Source organism: Anabrus simplex, chromosome 2, assembly GCF_040414725.1.
Source record: "Anabrus simplex isolate iqAnaSimp1 chromosome 2, ASM4041472v1, whole genome shotgun sequence".
Lineage (NCBI taxonomy): Eukaryota > Metazoa > Arthropoda > Insecta > Orthoptera > Tettigoniidae > Anabrus > Anabrus simplex.
The window spans coordinates 587,132,015-587,152,811 of record NC_090266.1 but is presented as its reverse complement, the minus strand read 5'-3'; the positions used below and the strand labels follow the sequence as shown (position 1 = coordinate 587,152,811).

Genomic DNA, 20,797 nt, shown 5'->3' with positions numbered 1-20,797 from the left:
TGGGGAGGTATTAAGGACAATGGGGTGGTACATAGTGCCTTATTTAAAATTTCTCTTTGACTATGTCATAAATAATAGTGTAATACCAAAGGAATGGAAGGAATCTATAATAATACCAATTTATAAAGGAAAGGGTGATAAAAGGAAACCAGAGAACTACAGACCAATCAGCCTGAACAGTATAATTTGTAAAATACAGGACAGTTTAATATCAAAGTACATCAGAGGGATATGTGAGGATAAAAATTGGTTCATGAGGAGCCAGTATGGATTTAGAAAGGAATTTTCTTGTGAGGCACAACTGGTGGGATTTCAGCAGGACATATCAGATCAGTTGGATTCAGGAGGCCAGTTAGATCTTTCCAAAGCCGTTGATAGAGTGGAACATGGAATATTATTAAAGAAACTGAAGGGAATAGGATTGGACGTCAGGGTTACACGTTGGATAAGAACATTTCTAAATTCAAGGGTTCAGAAAGTCAGGATAAGAACATTTCTAAATTCAAGGGTTCAGAAAGTCAAAGTAGGAAATAATGTATTGCAGGAAGAGAAAGCTTGGAAGGGAATTGCACAAGGTAGTATAATCAGTCCGTTACTTTTCTTAATATATGCAAATGATTTAGGGAATAAAATCAGATTGTATGCAGATGACAAAATTGTATATAAGGAAATAAATAACATTGAGGACTGTTCAGAATTACAAACGGACCTTGAGAGTATCCAACAATGGGTTGAAGAAAATAACATGAAGGTTAATGGAGGCAAACCAACTGTTACAACATTTACAAACAGGAGTTTTAAAACTGAATTTCAATATACTTTGGATGAGGTAGTTATCCCAAAAGATGGCAAGTGCAAATACTTATGTGTGAGATTTGAAAGTAATTTGCACTGAAAGGGTCATGTTGATGACATTGTTGGGAAAGCATACAGATCGTTACATGTCATAATGAGGCTACTTAAAGTATGCAACAGAGAATTAAGAGAGAAAAGTTACTCAAGTATGGTTCGTCCATTATTGGAATATGCAAACAGTGTTTGGGATCCTCACCAAGATTACCTAATAAAAGAAAGAGATAGTGTGCAGAAGAAAGCAGCAAGATTTGTAACAGGGGATTTCAGGAGGAAGAGTAGTGTATCAGAAATGTTAAAGGAACTTGGGTGGGAAACTTTAAGTAAGAGAAGGGAGAAAACTAGACTTATAGGATTATATAGAGCCTATACAGGAGAAGAAGCATGGGGAGATATCTGTGAGAAGCCTCAGTTGGAAAATAATTATATCGGCAGGACTGACCACAAGTATAAAATTAGAAGGAATTTTAGCAGAAGCGATTGGGGTAAATTTTCATTCATTGGGAAGAGCGTGAAGGAGTGGAACAGTTTACCAGGGGTAATGTTTGATCCTTTTTCAAAATCTGTACAGATATTCAAGAAGAGAATAAATAGCAACAGACAAAATAAATGAAATGTTAGAAGGCATTCGACCAGTGCAGGTTATTGTAAATAAAAAATGTGTGTGAATAAATTAATGCCATCCTCTGGTCTAAGGAGTTTGGACAGCCAAAGTAGGGGACTGCCTGTAGGGGTGAAGTACACTGGGGACTTTGAGGGCCCTGGGACCGCTACGGTAGCTGTGAAGGCCCTTCAGGAACTCTGAAAAGTGGTGGTAAAAGGGGCTCTGGTTAAGACGCAGCAGGTCGTTATGCTACATAGGTTCCAAAATGGATAAAAAGTAAATAAGTAAATAAATGCAATGCAAATTTTAATCTTATACCAGTTGTATAGTATTATTTGAAGTAATTCCACATACTGTATATGAACTGACTATATTTGTAAGTACAGGAGATATTATAAGTAGAATTTTGTAAACAATATAAATTTATTAAGGATGAGCTGTGTGTTTAATAGAGAAAATTGTTGGCGTAAATTGTATAATACTGTATTCTAGGAAAATTTTCTTCTCCTGTTAATCTAAAATTTAGTGCTTGACAATGATGTATTTTAGTGTACCATTTGCCACTGAGGTAGACACCTCATCTGCAAATAGAGAGATTTTGATTTTTTAATTTGACGTAAATATTTAAGAATTAAATTTTAGCCCTTCCCCTAAACTACCATTTCAGTCAGAGTGAATAAAATAATTTATAGCCTAGATTGTAGTGGCTCATTCTCCGACTTTGTATACCAGTTTTCAATGAGATAGGATCACTAACGACGTAAATATTTAAGAATGAAATTTTAGGCCTTCCTCTAAACTACCATTTCTATCAGCATGAATAAAATTGTTTATGGCTTAGGTTGTAGCAACTTATTCCCCAACTTTGCATACCAGTTTTTATTGAATTCTCTTTAGCCGTTTTCTAGTGATGCGTGTAAATACATACATACATACATACATACATACATACATACATACATACATACATACATACAGAAATTACGGAAAAGTAAAAAGTGCATTTCCTTGTTACTGTGGACATGACTGATACAGAAATACTATTCTTTTCAAATTCTGAGCAATGTACAGACAAAACTCTTATTGTATATATATAGTTATGGAACTCTAATACACTCAAACTGAGGGTCTGCATTGTTAAATAGTACCATAAATTTCACAGTTGAAAACTTGTGGACCTGTAGCATAATGCATATCATGGTTGTCTTGAAATTGAAGGCCACAGATTTTGAATCCAGTCCGCTTTTTTCTTTTTTACTGTAAGAAAATTATTTCAGTGTATTATTGGCATACATAGGCCTGAATAAAAGTCCAACTAATTTAATACATACAGGATAATTCTTCATGCATAAAGTTGTGAAAGAGATTTTAGGAAATTCTGAACTCTTCTTCCTTGTCAGGATATCGTTATAGGATGCGATTTTATTTGACGTAAATAAATATCACACGAGAACACGTTCACTTCCTTATATAAATTACTTTATTTACACTGTACGTCACAACACACAATTATACAGGGTCACAAATGACACTATGTACAACACTCAATAGCAGAGTACCCTGAAGTCGATTCTGACCAGTACAGATATCAACTGACTCGCGCACTCTCTTGAATTCCCCGCCTCACTCACTCGAGTCCAATACTCTGACTGTCTCACTGACTTGATAGCTCGATATTTATACTATTCGATCAACCATCTACAATGATCGACTTCTGGAAGAGTTTTTACAACACTCTAATGAAATACACTCGGAACATCGATTGACCAGCTAGTCGAATGGGTACTCGTACTTTCCTTCAGTACTTACGAACACCCATGGAAATATCTACAACATTTGTAATGTCTCTACATGTATCTGGATAATAAAACCTTACAGTAAGTTTCCACAACCCTTCATATATACCACATTATAGTACAATAAGTCTAACATACGAACATTATGGAATTTTCTACCGCTTTCAACTCTAAAGTCCTTATATCTATTTCTAAGTCTTTCTTAGTCCTCACTATTCAGTTACACTTAGGCCACCTCAATCGCCTTGTCTTCTTGTTGGTGTTGTTGAAGTCCACATATCGCAGCTAGATAGTTCGATGGCCACCACCTTCCCATGGGGGATCCGCTGGGTCTGGCTGACGGTGTCCCTGTTCTCCGTAGCAATGATCCACAGGTCCTCGCGTGGCAGTCGACACTCCACTGACTTTCCCCTTGGTCGTGCCTTTGTGTTCTGCCAGGACGTACGCGTCTTCGTAGTCCACCGGTGTGATGCACAGGAGAGCCTCGCACGTCGTGGTCTTAGTCCTGTTGAGTCTCCTCTCTTTCCGGGGTGCTGAATTCAACGTTCCTACCGGCATATGATTTCGTGCCGGGACTAGTGTCCTGGCTAGGTGGCACCCTCGTTTGTCGGCTGCTGTCACCACAATGATCCCGTCGTCCCGTGGAGTTGCTATCTTCACGACGCCGGAGCCGCCATCACTGCTTGCAGGCTTCACCCGTGTCTCCACAGCTGTCATACTTTCACACAGCACACTCGCTGTTTCCGCTGGGCCTTGAACTAGGGACTCCACCGAGGCTCGTACTTCGTTGTCCAACGACTTGATTTGGTCCTTTACTCCTTGAAACTGGGCCTCAATTTTACCCTCGAGTTTTCCGGATTGGACCTCGATTTTACCCTCAAGTTTTTTGGACTGGGCCTGGAGTTTTTCGGACTAGGCCTGAATCAACGCAGTTAGTTGTGCGAACATACTGCATACCCGGTCATTGGTTTCTTCCTCCGAGGTGACTTCGAAGTCGAAACTGTCTGGGTCCTCTCCGTTGTCTATCAAATCCTGGCGCAGCATCTCTTGTAAGTTCGCTTTTCTTCCAGCCGTCGGTAAACCTCGGGATGTCAGCGCTTTCCGTAACATCACCAAGCTCATTTGGTCGATCTTCATTGCTGAAGTTTTGAAGTGTCCTGTCCACGGATGCCAATTTATCGTTCTACGATGCGATTTTATTTGACATAAATAAATATCACACGAGAACACGTTCACTTCCTTATATAAATTACTTTATTTACACTGTACATCACAACACACAATTATACAGGGTCACAAATGACACTATGTACAACACTCAATAGCGGAGTACCCTGAAGTTGATTCTGACCAGTACAGATATCAACTGACTCGCTCACACTCTCTTGAATTCCCCGCCTCACTCACTCGAGTCCAATACTCTGACTGTCTCACTGACTTTGACAGCTCGATATTTATACTATTCGATCAACCATCTACAATGATCGACTTCTGGAAGAGTTTTTACAACACTCTAATGAAACACACTCGAAACATCGATCGACCAGCAGGTCGAATGGGTACTCGAACTTTCCTTCAGTACTTACAAACACCCATGGAAATATCTACATTCGTAATGTCTCTACATGTATCTGGATAATAAAACCTTACAGTAAGTTTCCAGAACCCTTCATATATACACCAAATTATAGTACAATAAGTCTAACATACGAACATTATGGAATTTTCTACCGCTTTCGACTCTATAGATTTTGAGGTTATACACAATACGTATTTGAGGTTATACAATTCTATACTACATATTTACAGGGAAATCATATATTAATCATATTTAACATTTATAAAAGATAATTTAGCCTTATATAAACTATAATTAACATATATTAAACATAATAATTGAAGGTTTTACACCAGTTACAGTGACGTACGTACGACAAGGAACGTGGTAGTTCACTCACATAACTCCAATATGTTGCAAACAATCAACCTCATTTTCCGTATCAATGTATAACTGTATAAATGGATAAGTCAACAACAATTGTTCCACCTAATCGATACAATATATTTTGCCTTAAGCAAATTCGTAAATTAGCAGTACATCTTTCGTTGTTGATTTAGCTATTTACCCCAGTAAATTTATGTACTTTTATCTTCAGAGGCAAAACAGAAAATTTTAAGTATAGTGAGATAACAGCATGAGGTGAGTTCCCGTGTAGAGTTTGGGAAGATCGACTGTACCGAGGAGGAGGAGGAGGAGGAAGAAGAAGAAGAAGAAGAAGAAGAAGAAGAAGAAGAAGAAGAAGAAGAAGAACAAAATAATGGACCAAAACTCCTGTTCCTTAATTACAGCTTCTCTTTCCTAAAGCATGCATGCTGTTTAGTTATCTGCCCCTCCAGCACTTTGGCTGAACAGTCAGTGTTGCGTGGCCCTTCTTTTTCTTTTGACTTTCTTTGAAGTGCCCAACCTCTAACATTTTGCTTCTGATTACTGTTAATAGAGCATGGTTAGCCAGTTGTACTGCCTCTTAAAACAATAATCACCAACACAGAATGGTCAATGTATTGGCCTTTGGTTCAGAGGGCCCTGGGTATGATTCCTGGCAAAGTTGGGGATTTTAATCACTCCTGGCAAAGTTGGGGATTTTAATCACATCTGTTCATTCCTGTAGCTTGGGTGCTGTGGGTTTGTGTTCATATTCATAAGCATCTTCAAATACGTACAACACATCACACGACAAACAACCACAGACACGCACAATAGTGAATATATTCCTCCACAAAGTTTTGGTGTTAGGAAAGGCCCTCCACATAAGGTTGGTGTTAGGAAAGGCATCTGGCCACAAAACTAGGCAAAGCCAAAAGAAAGTGCTGCCTCAGGTAATTGGGGAAAGGCCAGAAAGAAGAGGAGAGAATAGTGTTAAATATTCCTCCCAGAAGCTGGGTGGATCCTCAAACAAATTCTGCTTTTAATTTTTAAGACATAGCGAAAGGCATGGCTAGCATAACGCTCCTTTGGAGGTTTATGAAGGAGGTATTTCATATTTTAAAATTTCACTCATAATTATTAAGATTGTTCAATTACTTTAACAAATATTTCCAATGAATGGAGACGTATTCCTCTCAACTGCAGCACAGACAAGTAAGCACGCTAGATATCACCACTGTCGTTCTTTGCACTCCACTCAGTGCTGTTGAAGTAGAGCTGTCCGGTATTTGTATGCTGAAGTATTTGTTATTGCTTTTAATATTTGTCCTGTAAATCTAACATATTCAAGTTCTTTAGTTGTATTTTGAATCATTTTATGTCTACATGATGATGATGATGATGATGATGATGAAGATGACAATGTCACAGAAATTATTTAAGCATCTTACGTGATGGTTTCTTTGGTTCAAAGTAATCCCCCTGAGATATCTGCTTCACGAGCCTCTTGAAGTTGGAACCATCAAATGGCATAGCTCCATACACCAGTGTGTATAACAACACACCAAGAGACCTAAATCAAAAGTACATTAATATTACATTTCATAAAGACAAATATGTTATTCAAAATGGAATATGTTACACCATGAAGTTATGTTTTTCATGATCTAATCTTCAAGCTATGAAATGGTAACCAAACCCTCACCAGGACTACTTGAAAGCAGCACGATTTTTCTGGGTGATTTTCGACAAAGGAGTAGTGTTACCAAAATGTTGCATGCAATGGGATGGGAAGACTTGGGAGTGAGAAGACGAGATGCTCAACAATGTGGTTTGTGGAAAATAGGTATGAGGTTGTCCACCTTTCAATACACTATAAGTAAAAAGAGAGATTTTAGATCATTTCACTATTAAAGGGACTGATCTCAACCCAACTAGGGTTACAATTCCAAACACTTGCAAGTTATACAATGTATATACAATCTTTAAAATGCCTTACCGTATACATTATCACAAGACATAAAACACACATTAAAATATAGAAAAACAAAACAGAAGACACTAGACATGAGATTCAAATAAAGGTTTTGATAAAATGACCACTTGTAAACGAGTTCTGTTAGACTGGAAATCTGAAGTGTGTCACTTAGTTCACATTTATTCCTTGTTTATGTCCCAAGTGGTATGTTTTGATCTATCAGTGGTGAGTTGGTGAGGAATGACATAAGTAGAGGAATAAGCTTGAGTGGAGTAGGAAAGATCATAATACAAAAATAAATTTGGAATTCAAAAGGACAGATTGGGGAAAATATTAATTTACAGGACGAGGAGTAAGGGATTGAAATATATTAATCAAGGGAAATGTTCGATAAATTTCCAAGTTCGATGAATGTACTTAAGAAAAAGCTAGGTAACAATTCACAGGGAATCTGCCACCTAGGTGACAGCCCTAAATGCAGATAATTGATAACTGATTCAGAAAAGTCTTTTCCCAATGAGACTGCTTGAAAGACAGCTGTCATGTGACAGACAACAGACAAACTATTCCCAGGAATACAACTCAAGGTACAAGACAGGATCTCAAGACTGCAGTGTCCATTTACATGAAAAATACTGGTTATGCAATGGTTTGCATTGAAAAAGATCAAACATACCTGCTCAAATTAAATGTTTGTAATCCATAAATTTGACCTATTTAGAACATGTTCAGAAACAGTTGATACACATGAACAAATTACAATGAAAAAGACTACAGACAAATTACAGAAGAAGCACAACACTGTAGTAATAATTATTTAAAATATATGAGAAGTACTGAAGTGTAAATACTGAAAATACCATGTCTAGAGTAATTTTGAATGGATTTTTTTCACTCTCCCAATTCATCTACCCATACAACATGTTAGGTCCTTCAGGTTTTTTCTTTAATAATGGAAGCCATTTTTCTTTAGTTTGACTTAGTTAATTTTAATTGTGGGGTTCTTCGGTCCATTGAAACTAATTCAGTATAACATAAATTTAGAAATTATCTGAAAAAGGAAAATATTAATTTACAAATTATACTAAAAAAGATATAATTAATTAAAAACAGAATGACATGTTCTTCAAAGAACATCAGCAGATCCTGTCAAATCACACTTTTAATATTCTTCAATATATTATAAAATTATGAGTATTATTAAGAAATGTAAAAACAATTATGTTTATACCCTTTTAATACTTGATAGTTAGAACTTATTTTAATGAAGTGCTCCAGCGGAGGTTCCTCTCCCTTTACTATTCCAGCAAAGAGTGCAAGGTGGTGCAATGCTCTGTCACTGTTGTGAGGCGAGCTGGCTAGTTTGTCGGTAGCTTTCAAAAGTTTCAAATTTAATTGTTATGAATGTCACGGGGAAAAAACAACTAATCACCGATGTTGAAATTGCATGCAACAACATAATTGCACAACATAAAGACGTGATGATAAACATAGCAGCCAACAAAGCACCAAGAATGATCAAAATTCAACAAACCAACCAAATACCAAAACACAAAATTCATTACTAAAAACCATTAAGAGCAAACTAAAAAACAATAATCTAATAGTCACAAAAGCGGATAGAGGAAAACGACGGCCTTAATGAAAAAAAAGACTATTACATTAAAAAAGCTAATTCATTCATTAGCAACAACGGAATAAAAGAGATCGAACGCAATCCGACCAATAAGTTTGAAAACAATATAAAAGAAGTGATCAAAAAATAAACATTCATCCTTACCAAAGAGGAAAAAAAAAAATTTGTAATCACAAAACCCAAGATTCCAACACTAAGAGCTCTCCCCAAAATACACAAGGATATGTGTCCTATCAGACCAATAATAATTTAAAAAATGCAACAAGTTACAATGTAAACAAACAACTCAAAAAAATACTAAAAGAATATATATATATATATATACCAGGTGGCTCACGGATGCCGTACTTTCTACTCATAAATGTCCCCCATGCATAAGTGATGTGTGGGGTGTCTACCAACTGATTTTAACAGGGGAACCACTGCCAGCGGGCAGGTTACGTCAGAATATGAAGAGATAAGAAACAAAGTCACACTCGCAGCATGTTACTCAGCGCTGGCGTTCGAATGCACCCCTTGCGTTAGTAAACATAGTTTTCCACCACATATTTCTAGGCTGGTGTATGGTACAGCCGCACTATATTTGCTGCCAGCATATCGGCAATGTATAGTGTGTTCAGCAGGGACAAATACACAGACATTATTTTAATGTGGACAACCTGGTCAGAATGCAACAGAAGCTCCAAACAGACGTATGCCTTCTACATACGTACTTCACCGAACAGTATTAGTTTTTTTTCATACATGCAACTCTTCCATCGAGTGAAATGTCTACACGTGTATAAATTAATAAGTTATTAAATTTCCTTTTCTGCATCTTTGGCGTGTTTACAAACAGTAGCGGCGATTTTTGGAGTAAACATTACAATTTTTTTCCCACTTTAACCAGCTGGAACTAGGAATTATTAAAAAAAGCTATTTGTACAAACCTTGTTGTCTTATCTGCTAATTCTTTCCTTTATTTTTTTAATTATTAACATAATTATTGGTGGAAATACGCAAAAAATGCCGTTCGTCATGGCTACTGATTTGTATAGCGCTACGGCAAGTAGTGGAGACTTTGCATGTGCTGTGAGGAAGAGTATTAGGGGTATATATATTTTTTGACAAGGTCGTGGACACTGAATTATAATTCACCCGCTTGCCGCGTGCATCCGTCAGTCTGGCAGCCTCGTTTAGTGTCTGTTACTTTCTTAGTGTGTATTCAAATACTAAATTCTTTTAATTGCATAATCATGCTGTGCTTCTATTTAATTGCACCAGACGACCAGGCCGTGGGGTTAGGGGCGCGCAGCTGTGAGCTTGCACATGGGAGATAGTGGTTTCGAATCCTACTGTCGGCAGGCCTGAAGATGGTTTTCCGTGGTTTCCCGTTTTCACACCAGACAAGTGCTAGGGCTGTACCTTAATTAAGGCCACGGCCCCTTCCTTTCCACGCGTAGCCCTTCCCTGTCTCATCGTCGCCGTAAGTCGTATCTGTGTCGGTGCGACGTAAAGCCAATTCTTCTCCTTCTTAATCCGCTTACCCTTCAGGGTTGATTATACCTTGGACTCAGCGATGGATCCCACCTCTACTGCCTCAAGGTCAGTGTCCTGGAGGGTGAGACATTGGGTTGGTATACAACTGAGGAGGATGACCAGTACCTCGCCCAGGCGGCCTCACCTGCTATGCTGAACAGGGACCTTGGTGGAGGAATGGGAAGTTTGGAGGGTTAGACAACTAAGAGAGAAGGAAGTGGCCATGGCCTTAAGTTAGGGACAATCCCGGCGTTTGCCTGGAGAAGTGGGAAACCACGGAAAACCACTTCGAGGAAGGCTGAGGTGGCAATCGAGCCCACCTCTACCCAGTCGACCTTCCGAGGCTGAGTAGACCCCTTCCAGCCCTCGTACCACTTTTCGAAACATCGTGGCAGAGCCGGGAATCGAACCCGGGCCTCTGGGGTGGCAGCTAATCAAACTAACCACTACACCTCAGAGGCAGACGTAAAGCTAATTGTAAAATAAATTCAATTGTAATTGTAATTTCAGCGGGAGATAATCCCAACGTTCCTTTCACTGGGCTGGATTATTTGTTTTGAGTTATTTATTAAGCAAATCTATTTAATCTACCCCGTGGTTTGTTTGCGAGACTTGGTGAAAATTTAAGTATAAAGCGTTTAATCACAATCTCAAAAAAGTATAATTACAAATAAACCACGGGGCAGTTTAATTACATTTACATAATAAATAACATAATACAAACGAAAGGATTTAGTCCGGTGAAAGTAAAGTTGGTATTATCTTCCATTGAAATTTCATTTAAATATTTTTATACAATTGACTTTACGTCGCCGCAACACAGATACGACTTCTGGCAACGATGAAAGGGGAAAGGGCTACGCGTGGAAAGGAAGAGGCCGTGGCCTTAATTAAGGTAGACTTGCCTGGTATGAAAATGGGAGACCACCGAAATCCATCTTCAGGGCTGCCGACAGTGTGATTCGAAACGACTATCTCCCACATGCAAGCTTACATTTGCGCGCCCCTAACCACACGGCCAGCTCGCCCGGTACAATTAAATAGAAGTACGGCATGATTATTCAATTAAAAATCGATTAGTATTTGAATATACCGAGCTCGATAGCTGCAGTCGCTTAAGTGCGGCCAGCATCCAGTATTCGGGAGATAGTGGGTTCGAACCCCACTGTCGGCAGCCCAGAAGATGGTTTTCCGTGGTTTCCCATTTTCACACCAGGCAAATGCTGGGGCTGTACCTTAATTAAGCCCACGGCCGCTTCCTTCCCATTCCTAGGCCTTTCCTATCCCATCGTCGCCATAAGACCTATCTGTGTCGATGCGACGTAAAACTAATAGCAAAAAAAAAAGAATTTGAATACACACTAAGAAGTAATTGGTACTAAAAGAGAGTGCCAGACTGGTGGATGCGCGCGGCATGCGGGTGAATTATGACTAAGTGTCCACAACCTTGTCAGGAAAATATGTACCCCTACTACCCTTCCTCACAGCACATGCAAAGTCTCCACTACGTGCCGTAGCGCTATACAAATCATTTAGCCGTGATAAACGGCATTTTGTGCATATATTCGCCAATAATTATGTTAATAATTAAAAAGTAAAGGAAAGAATTAGCAGATAAGACAACAAGGCTTGTACAAATAGCTTTTTTTTAAAAAAATAATTCTGAGTTCCAGCTGGCTAAAGTGGAAAAAATGTAATGTTTACTCCAAAAAGTTGGGGGAGGGTGCCACTGTCCCTCCTCTCCCCACCCCCTAATCGCTGCTACCGTTTGTAAACATGCCAAAGATGCAGAAAATGAAATTTAATAACTTATTAATTTATACATGTGTAGACATTCCACTCGATAATAGAATTGCTTGTATGAAAGAAAAACGAATACTGTTCGGTGAAATACGTGTGTTAGGGGGCATTGTCCTACGTCTGTTTGTAGCTTCGGCTGCATTCCGACCCGGTTGTCCACATTAAAATAATGTCTGTGTATTTGTCCCTGCTGAACACACTATACATTGCCGATATGCTGACAGCAAATATAGTGTGGCTGTACCATACACCAGCCTAGAAATATGTGGTGGAAAACTATGTTTACTAACGCAAGGGGTGCATTCGAACGCCAGCGCTGAGTAACATGCTGCGAGTGTGACTCTGTTTCTTATCTCTTCATATTCTGACGTAACCTGCCCGCTGGCAGTAGTTCCCCTGTTAAAATCAGTTGGTAGACACCCCACACATCACTTATGCATGCGGGACATTTATAAGTAGAAAGTACGGCGTCCGTGAGCCACCTGGTATATAAATAAAAACTGACAGGTCAATTAAATACAAATTAGAATTTACAAAAGAACTAAGTAAACTGAAAATAACAGATACCAGAAGAACAATATCATTTGACATCACCAACATGTACACCAGTATACCAATAGAAGAACCAATCAAAATTGTAGAAAAAAACATGTGAAAGAAAACAATACTGTACACCACAAGAAATGAAAGAAATAATCAACCTGTTAAAAAACAACCCTAAACTAAAATTTGTTCAACAACAAAATATATTCAAGGGAAGTATTACACAAGGCTTCACAGTTATCAGGAACAATAGCAAAAATATGTCTAAATATTACTGAGAAAAAACCCATAACCGACGAACGTTCAAAAGGAATATTGCATTGGAGCAGATATGCTGATGGCGTAATATGCTTTTGCAAGTATGGCATCACAAATACCCTACACTTACTTGACACACTAAACTCGTTACACAGTTCAATCAAGTTCATAAGGAAACCAGAAACAAATGGGAAGATCAACATTTTAGACATCATAATCAGTAGAAACAAAGATAAACTGTCATACAAAGTATATAGGAAACCCACTCAGACATCACACACAATAGACAACAAATCCAACCACTCGACCATACACAAATTAGTAGGACTGAACACAACGATACACAAAGCTAAATCAGACAAATGAATAAAACAGGTTTTAACAACAAAATACAAATATTAAAACAATAGTGGTAGAAAACAACCATCCACCCAACCCAATAGACCCTCTATTAATCCTGGAAAGGCCGCATGACGTTTCTTTATGCGAAAGTGTGCACGGAACTTTTCTCCACATGGGCATGGGCTCACAATAAAGAATGTTGCCTTTGAACCATGTCTTATTTATTTGGCTATAAGTAAAATAACACTTTTTCATACAATAGGTGTAATATTTAGCTACATCTGTACATGCATTAAGGTACAGTATGCGAATTGTTTGTGCATGATCTAAACAAAAAGAATTCACCGTATTTGTTGTTATAAACATCTCATATTCTATCATTATAGGTTACACTACATAAAATGGGTCATAATTAGAATATATCAAGTCAATTTCCTAAATTAGGCAACTTTTTGATCTTAGTTCTGTCAGTCATTTTCAAAATTTATTGCTTGTAACTACATCTTGCGCCTTTCTAGGGACCTTGTATTTCAAAACAGCTTGATTCCATCATTGTTGTGACATGCGGTGCATTCTATGCACGACTGTGTTGAGTATTAACATTAAGTCAATAAAAGTAAACTTCCACCTGTTTGATAATATATATTTGCCTTACGCAAGCTGATTTCTTGTAATATGTTGAATGTTCCAGGCACACAAACCGTGAGCACGGAATGCATTTCTTCTTAGACTTACGGTTCTTTTTTCGGTTGCCAAAAGCACACCAACACCTTCCTTGGTGTTGTTATGTTCGTACCTCTGGCTCCAAAGCAAGAATACTTCCCAGGTGCATCTGTATGTCCTTGGGAATACACTCCAATGTGGAACAATGAACCATGTACTCCCTGCACAAATCTATTGATATGGTCCTCAAGAACTCTCACAACAACTAGAAGCACTGAGGTTAGCTTGATATATCACAAAACTGTTAATTCCTACAATGTTCAGGAGCATGTAGAATTATTCTTCCCTTCTTTGATATTGTTGTGTTAGTGATTTTTGACACTGAATTCTCATTTTTCATGTGATCTACCACATCAACTCCACCTTTAGTAAGGTTGCAGAAGGTCAGCATTTCTGCCCTATTTGCATCACCAGAGCTATAGTCAATTGAACTGTCGTCATGCATAGATGATATACCAATGAGACGACTTTATTTTTCTTCGGCTGGTACAACAGTAGGGTACAGTCCTCACTGAAACTGAATATGCTCGATTTTGTTGGTCTTAAGGAAGCCTGTAGAAATAGAGGGATTTCCCTTCTGTTCTTCTTTAACGTTCCAACCACTGTGAGTATGTGCTCACTGAGAAGTCTAGTAACAAGTGGTATCAATGTGTACCAATTATCCATGATGACATTTTGTCCAGGGAAATAAGCCTCTGAACAACACTTGCAGGGCTAATGTCTATCTTACCTGGTCCTCCATGTTGCTTTCCAGCATATACCTCCACATTAACTGCAAAATACATTCTTGCATCCGCCAAAGAGAACATTTTAATTCCGCATTTACACAGTTTGGTGGGAATGAACTGTCGGAAACTGTATCTTCCTCTGAATGCTTCAGCATCTCATCTATGGTTATATATTAACTTGGACTGTAGTTTATTTTACATCGTCCCCGATATAAGTGAACTTAAAAATAGGAGAGGATTTCCACCAATCAATACTTATTTATTGTATATATTAAATTACAGGACCGGTTTCGACCTCATATTCAAGGTCATCTTCAGCTGAACCATACATACATATTTATATAATGAAGCTTTGATTAAGATTGTGGTGTTGAAGGAATGCCATATGATGATGATGTACATTTAGTTACATACAAATGGGGCACGTCTTAGCGTGAACTGGCGTATATGTCATTCTGTACAATATTGCAACTGTATGTCTAAAATGTTGAAGGTCTTAAAACTAGTGTATAAAACACGTCTTTTCCTAAACTAACTTATATATATATGTACAAGATAAAAACAATATATAAAAACACTTCATGCATATGAACATTCGTTCTTGCTTGGTGGTCAATACATCGACTAACTTCCGTATTTAAGTCTTATTCACAGTTGTGCACTTCAGCTGCTATTCTTAGAGTTTGTAAAATTGCATGGATAAAAGTTTTGTCTTCCTGTGCGTATGTGAGATAAAACACTTTCAATTTAAAATAGGTGCCAAATGTATGGATGAAATTCAAGTAAAATATGTTCAGCTCTGCTGTGTGTGTTGCCCTTTTATTAGAACCAATTCATGTTGTCTTTTTGGCGTCCGTAAATTTGGATGACATTGGTTTCAAAGTAGTGGCTCCTTTCCCATTTGTAGCTGTGCAATGATGTTATGTTTATCTGTGGAAGATAAGATTGAGTTATAAGTGATATTGTGTGGAGGAATGTCTAAGGGTTATGTGTGTGAATTGGAATATGTACTTACTGTTGTTGGTGTAGCTGAGTTGTGTTTGACGTGCGAGCTTGTAATGTACTACTTCGTGTTCTTCTTGGGCTTATACTAGCTGCTGTGAGGGGAAGGGAAGGAGGGGTAGGGAGAGTTGTTGTTGTGGGGGTAGGGATGGAGCTGGGTGTGTTGTTTGGTGTTTTTCTGTTGCTTGTTGCGTTCTGTTTATCGATTAACTTAAGGTAAGGGTTTTTTAGGGCGGGGATAACTGTATTGAAGATGATGTTAGTTTTTTCTGTGATTTCATTTATGTTGTAATTTGGATTGGTATACTGATCTAAAGTGATGTAAAATTCTTCTGTTATGTTGAGCAGGGGGCCTTTGGGGTTTATGTTTAGGATTTGCATATCGTTATCGATGTTTGTGAAACTGTGTTTATAGTCTGCGACATGTTGTCCTATTGAGGAAAAATGATTGTGTTTCACTGCGTTTATGTGTTCGTTATATCGGGTTAGGAAGTTTCTACCGGTACGTCCGATATAGCTGGTCTCGCAGTTATTACATTTGATGCGGTATACCCCTGAGTGGTTGTATTTGTTGTTGCTGTTGATTGTCCTGACATTGTGTATGATGTTGGTACTATTGTGTGTAGTTCTGAATGCTATTCTTAGGTTATGTTTTTTAAAAATATTAGTTATGGGGTATATGTGTACATTATTGAAAGTGAATAGTGCATAGTCTTTCTTGGGTTCGTTTGCTTTTGTTAGTTTGGTTTTGGGTTGGGATTTTATTTTATGAATGATTTTGTTAACCATGTCTTTCTTGAATCCATTGTTTTTAGCTATGTCATGAATTAATTGTAATTCTTTGTTTAGATCTTCTTTTGTTAACGGTATATTGAATGCTCTGTGTATCATGCTATAGTAGGCTGCTCTTTTGTGTATGTTGGGGTGAACGGAATCCATTTTAATTGTATTTGAGGTATGCGTGGGTTTTCTGTATATTCTGTAAGAAAGGTGGTCATCATGTCTAGTTGTCGTTATGTCCAGGTAGTTCAGTTTGTGATTGTTTTCGGATTCCATGGTAAATTTTATATGGGAATCTATTGTATTGAGTTTATCTAATATATCAGTTTCATTTGTGGACCTATTGTCGAGGATAATAAAGATATCATCAACAAATCTACACCAAAAAAATATATGGTCTATTTTGTTGATGAATGTGTGCTCTAAATAGTCTATGTAAATTTCGGCAATTATACCAGAAGCGGGAGATCCCATTGGTAAACCCTGTTGCTGATAGATAGTATCATGGAATTTAAAGTAGTTGTTACTAATGGCAAAATTAAGTAATTTAATGAACTCTTCTATTTCCAAAGTGCTTAGATTGCTATGATTTTTTAGGTTAGATTCAATAATTTCTATTGTTCGTTTTGTGGGAATGTTTGGGTACATGTTTATTATGTCAAATGATGCGAGTTTGTGATATGGTTCAATCTTTAATCCTTTTGTCCTATTACAAAATTCTATTGAGTTCCGTACTGTTTTATTAGCTAAGAATACGTAGTGCTTTTTGAGAAATCGTTGAATAAATTGCGAAAGTTTATAGGTTGGGCTTGCTCTGTAGTTAATAATAGGTCTCATTGGAATATGGTCTTTGTGTGTTTTGGGATAAGCTTTAGCAGTAGGTATTTGAGGATTCATTGCTATAAGTTTAGAGGATTCTACTTCTGTTAAAAGAAAGTGTGTATTTTTTAATAAGGTTTTGAGGTTCCTTTGTATGTTATTAGTCGGGTCTTTACGTTTGATGAGGAAAGTATTATCTTGAAAACATTCTTTGGTTTTCAATATGTATTGGTCTTTGTCGATAATAACTGTGGTATTGCCCTTATCGGCTTTCGTTATTAGTAGATTATTCTGTTTTATCTTGTCTTTGAGTTTGTTTATGTGTACTTTATTGGTTGATTTATTATTTTGGGAGTTACTGTGAATTTTGTCAATATATTGTGGGAGCCTTTCTTTAATATCATATCTGACTTCGTCTCGTAGCTCATGTGGGATTTTCTGTATGGCGTTTTCTATTTCGGTGATAGTAGTTGTAATGTTCTGGAAAGTTGATGTGTTACCCCAATTGTGCTTGGGTCCCTTGCTCAAGATAACAGTTTCCATTTCGTTAAAAGACGTATCTGTGAGATTTTTTACGGGTGGGTGGAATTTGTGTTCAGTGATTTCATTGGGAAAGGTAGGAGAGTTCGTGTTCGGAGTTTCGGTTTTTGGGTTTGGTTTGGATGGTTGTTTAAGTGCTTCTAACTTCTTATTTAGTGTATTCTGTTTATTGGTGGCTAAGTTCCTGATTTTTTCTGTCGTGATCTGCTGAAAATTATCCCAATAGCTATGTGGTAACTCGTTAGATGCCTTTAAATGTATTCGGTATAGTTCGTTGTTAAGATGTTGTTTTTTACGGTATAAAAACTTTATTTCTTCTTTCAGCCAGATTTTGTTTGTTCTTTTTTGCGTATTATGAGTTTGTTTGGTGTGCCTGTGTTTATTGTTATATTTTCTCAGGAATTTAGGTGTTAGGTCATTTTTTAGACATTCCTTCAGAAAAACAATGCTCTTAATCGCATTCGTTAGTTTGATCTTTAAGTTTCGAAATCTATATGCGCTCCATTTTGCCTGGTTGGCTACGATATCGTAATCTATAATTTTCATTTCCGTATTGACAATTGCACAATTAAAAATAGGAGAGGATTTCCACCAATCAATACTTATTTATTGTATATATTAAATTACAGGACCGGTTTCGACCTCATATTCAAGGTCATCTTCAGCTGAACCATACATACATATTTATATAATGAAGCTTTGATTAAGATTGTGGTGTTGAAGGAATGCCATATGATGATGATGTACATTTAGTTACATACAAATGGGGCACGTCTTAGCGTGAACTGGCGTATATGTCATTCTGTACAATATTGCAACTGTATGTCTAAAATGTTGAAGGTCTTAAAACTAGTGTATAAAACACGTCTTTTCCTAAACTAACTTATATATATATGTACAAGATAAAAACAATATATAAAAACACTTCATGCATATGAACATTCGTTCTTGCTTGGTGGTCAATACATCGACTAACTTCCGTATTTAAGTCTTATTCACAGTTGTGCACTTCAGCTGCTATTCTTAGAGTTTGTAAAATTGCATGGATAAAAGTTTTGTCTTCCTGTGCGTATGTGAGATAAAACACTTTCAATTTAAAATAGGTGCCAAATGTATGTATCTTCCACAGATAAACATAACATCATTGCACAGCTACAAATGGGAAAGGAGCCACTACTTTGAAACCAATGTCATCCAAATTTACGGACGCCAAAAAGACAACATGAATTGGTTCTAATAAAAGGGCAACACACACAGCAGAGCTGAACATATTTTACTTGAATTTCATCCATACATTTGGCACCTATTTTAAATTGAAAGTGTTTTATCTCACATACGCACAGGAAGACAAAACTTTTATCCATGCAATTTTACAAACTCTAAGAATAGCAGCTGAAGTGCACAACTGTGAATAAGACTTAAATACGGAAGTTAGTCGATGTATTGACCACCAAGCAAGAACGAATGTTCATATGCATGAAGTGTTTTTATATATTGTTTTTATCTTGTACATATATATATAAGTTAGTTTAGGAAAAGACGTGTTTTATACACTAGTTTTAAGACCTTCAACATTTTAGACATACAGTTGCAATATTGTACAGAATGACATATACGCCAGTTCACGCTAAGACGTGCCCCATTTGTATGTAACTAAATGTACATCATCATCATATGGCATTCCTTCAACACCACAATCTTAATCAAAGCTTCATTATATAAATATGTATGTATGGTTCAGCTGAAGATGACCTTGAATATGAGGTCGAAACCGGTCCTGTAATTTAATATATACAATAAATAAGTATTGATTGGTGGAAATCCTCTCCTATTTTTAATTGTGCAATTGTCAATACGGAAATGAAAATTATAGATTACGATATCGTAGCCAACCAGGCAAAATGGAGCGCATATAGATTTCGAAACTTAAAGATCAAACTAACGAATGCGATTAAGAGCATTGTTTTTCTGAAGGAATGTCTAAAAAATGACCTAACACCTAAATTCCTGAGAAAATATAACAATAAACACAGGCACACCAAACAAACTCATAATACGCAAAAAAGAACAAACAAAATCTGGCTGAAAGAAGAAATAAAGTTTTTATACCGTAAAAAACAACATCTTAACAACGAACTATACCGAATACATTTAAAGGCATCTAACGAGTTACCACATAGCTATTGGGATAATTTTCAGCAGATCACGACAGAAAAAATCAGGAACTTAGCCACCAATAAACAGAATACACTAAATAAGAAGTTAGAAGCACTTAAACAACCATCCAAACCAAACCCAAAAACCGAAACTCCGAACACGAACTCTCCTACCTTTCCCAATGAAATCACTGAACACAAATTCCACCCACCCGTAAAAAATCTCACAAATACGTCTTTTAACGAAATGGAAACTGTTATCTTGAGCAAGGGACCCAAGCACAATTGGGGTAACACATCAACTTTCCAGAACATTACAACTACTATCACCGAAATAGAAAACGCCATACAGAAAATCCCACATGAGCTACGAGACGAAGTCAGATATGATATTAAAAAAAGGCTCCCACAATATATTGACAAAATTCACAGTAACTCCCAAAATAATAAATCAACCAATAAAGTACACATAAACAAACTCAAAGACAAGATAAAACAGAATAATCTACTAATAACGAAAGCCGATAAGGGCAATACCACAGTTATTATCGACAAAGACCAATACATATTGAAAACCAAAGAATGTTTTCAAGATAATACTTTCCTCATCAAACGTAAAGACCCGACTAATAACATACAAAGGAACCTCAAAACCTTATTAAAAAATACACACTTTCTTTTAACAGAAGTAGAATCCTCTAAACTTATAGCAATGAATCCTCAAATACCTACTGCTAAAGCTTATCCCAAAACACACAAAGACCATATTCCAATGAGACCTATTATTAACTACAGAGC

General features: G+C 37.1%; 1 protein-coding gene across 1 annotated transcript in view; it reads right to left on the bottom strand.

Annotated features, from left to right (window-relative positions):
• The window catches only part of Nuak (Nuak family kinase 1), a 585,653-nt gene that overhangs the window by 172,498 nt on the left and 392,358 nt on the right, over positions 1-20,797 (bottom strand). The window contains exon 8 of the mRNA XM_067140970.2: positions 6,628-6,749. Coding sequence (XP_066997071.2) covers positions 6,628-6,749 — 122 coding nt within the window. The remainder of the gene's footprint in view (positions 1-6,627; positions 6,750-20,797) is intronic.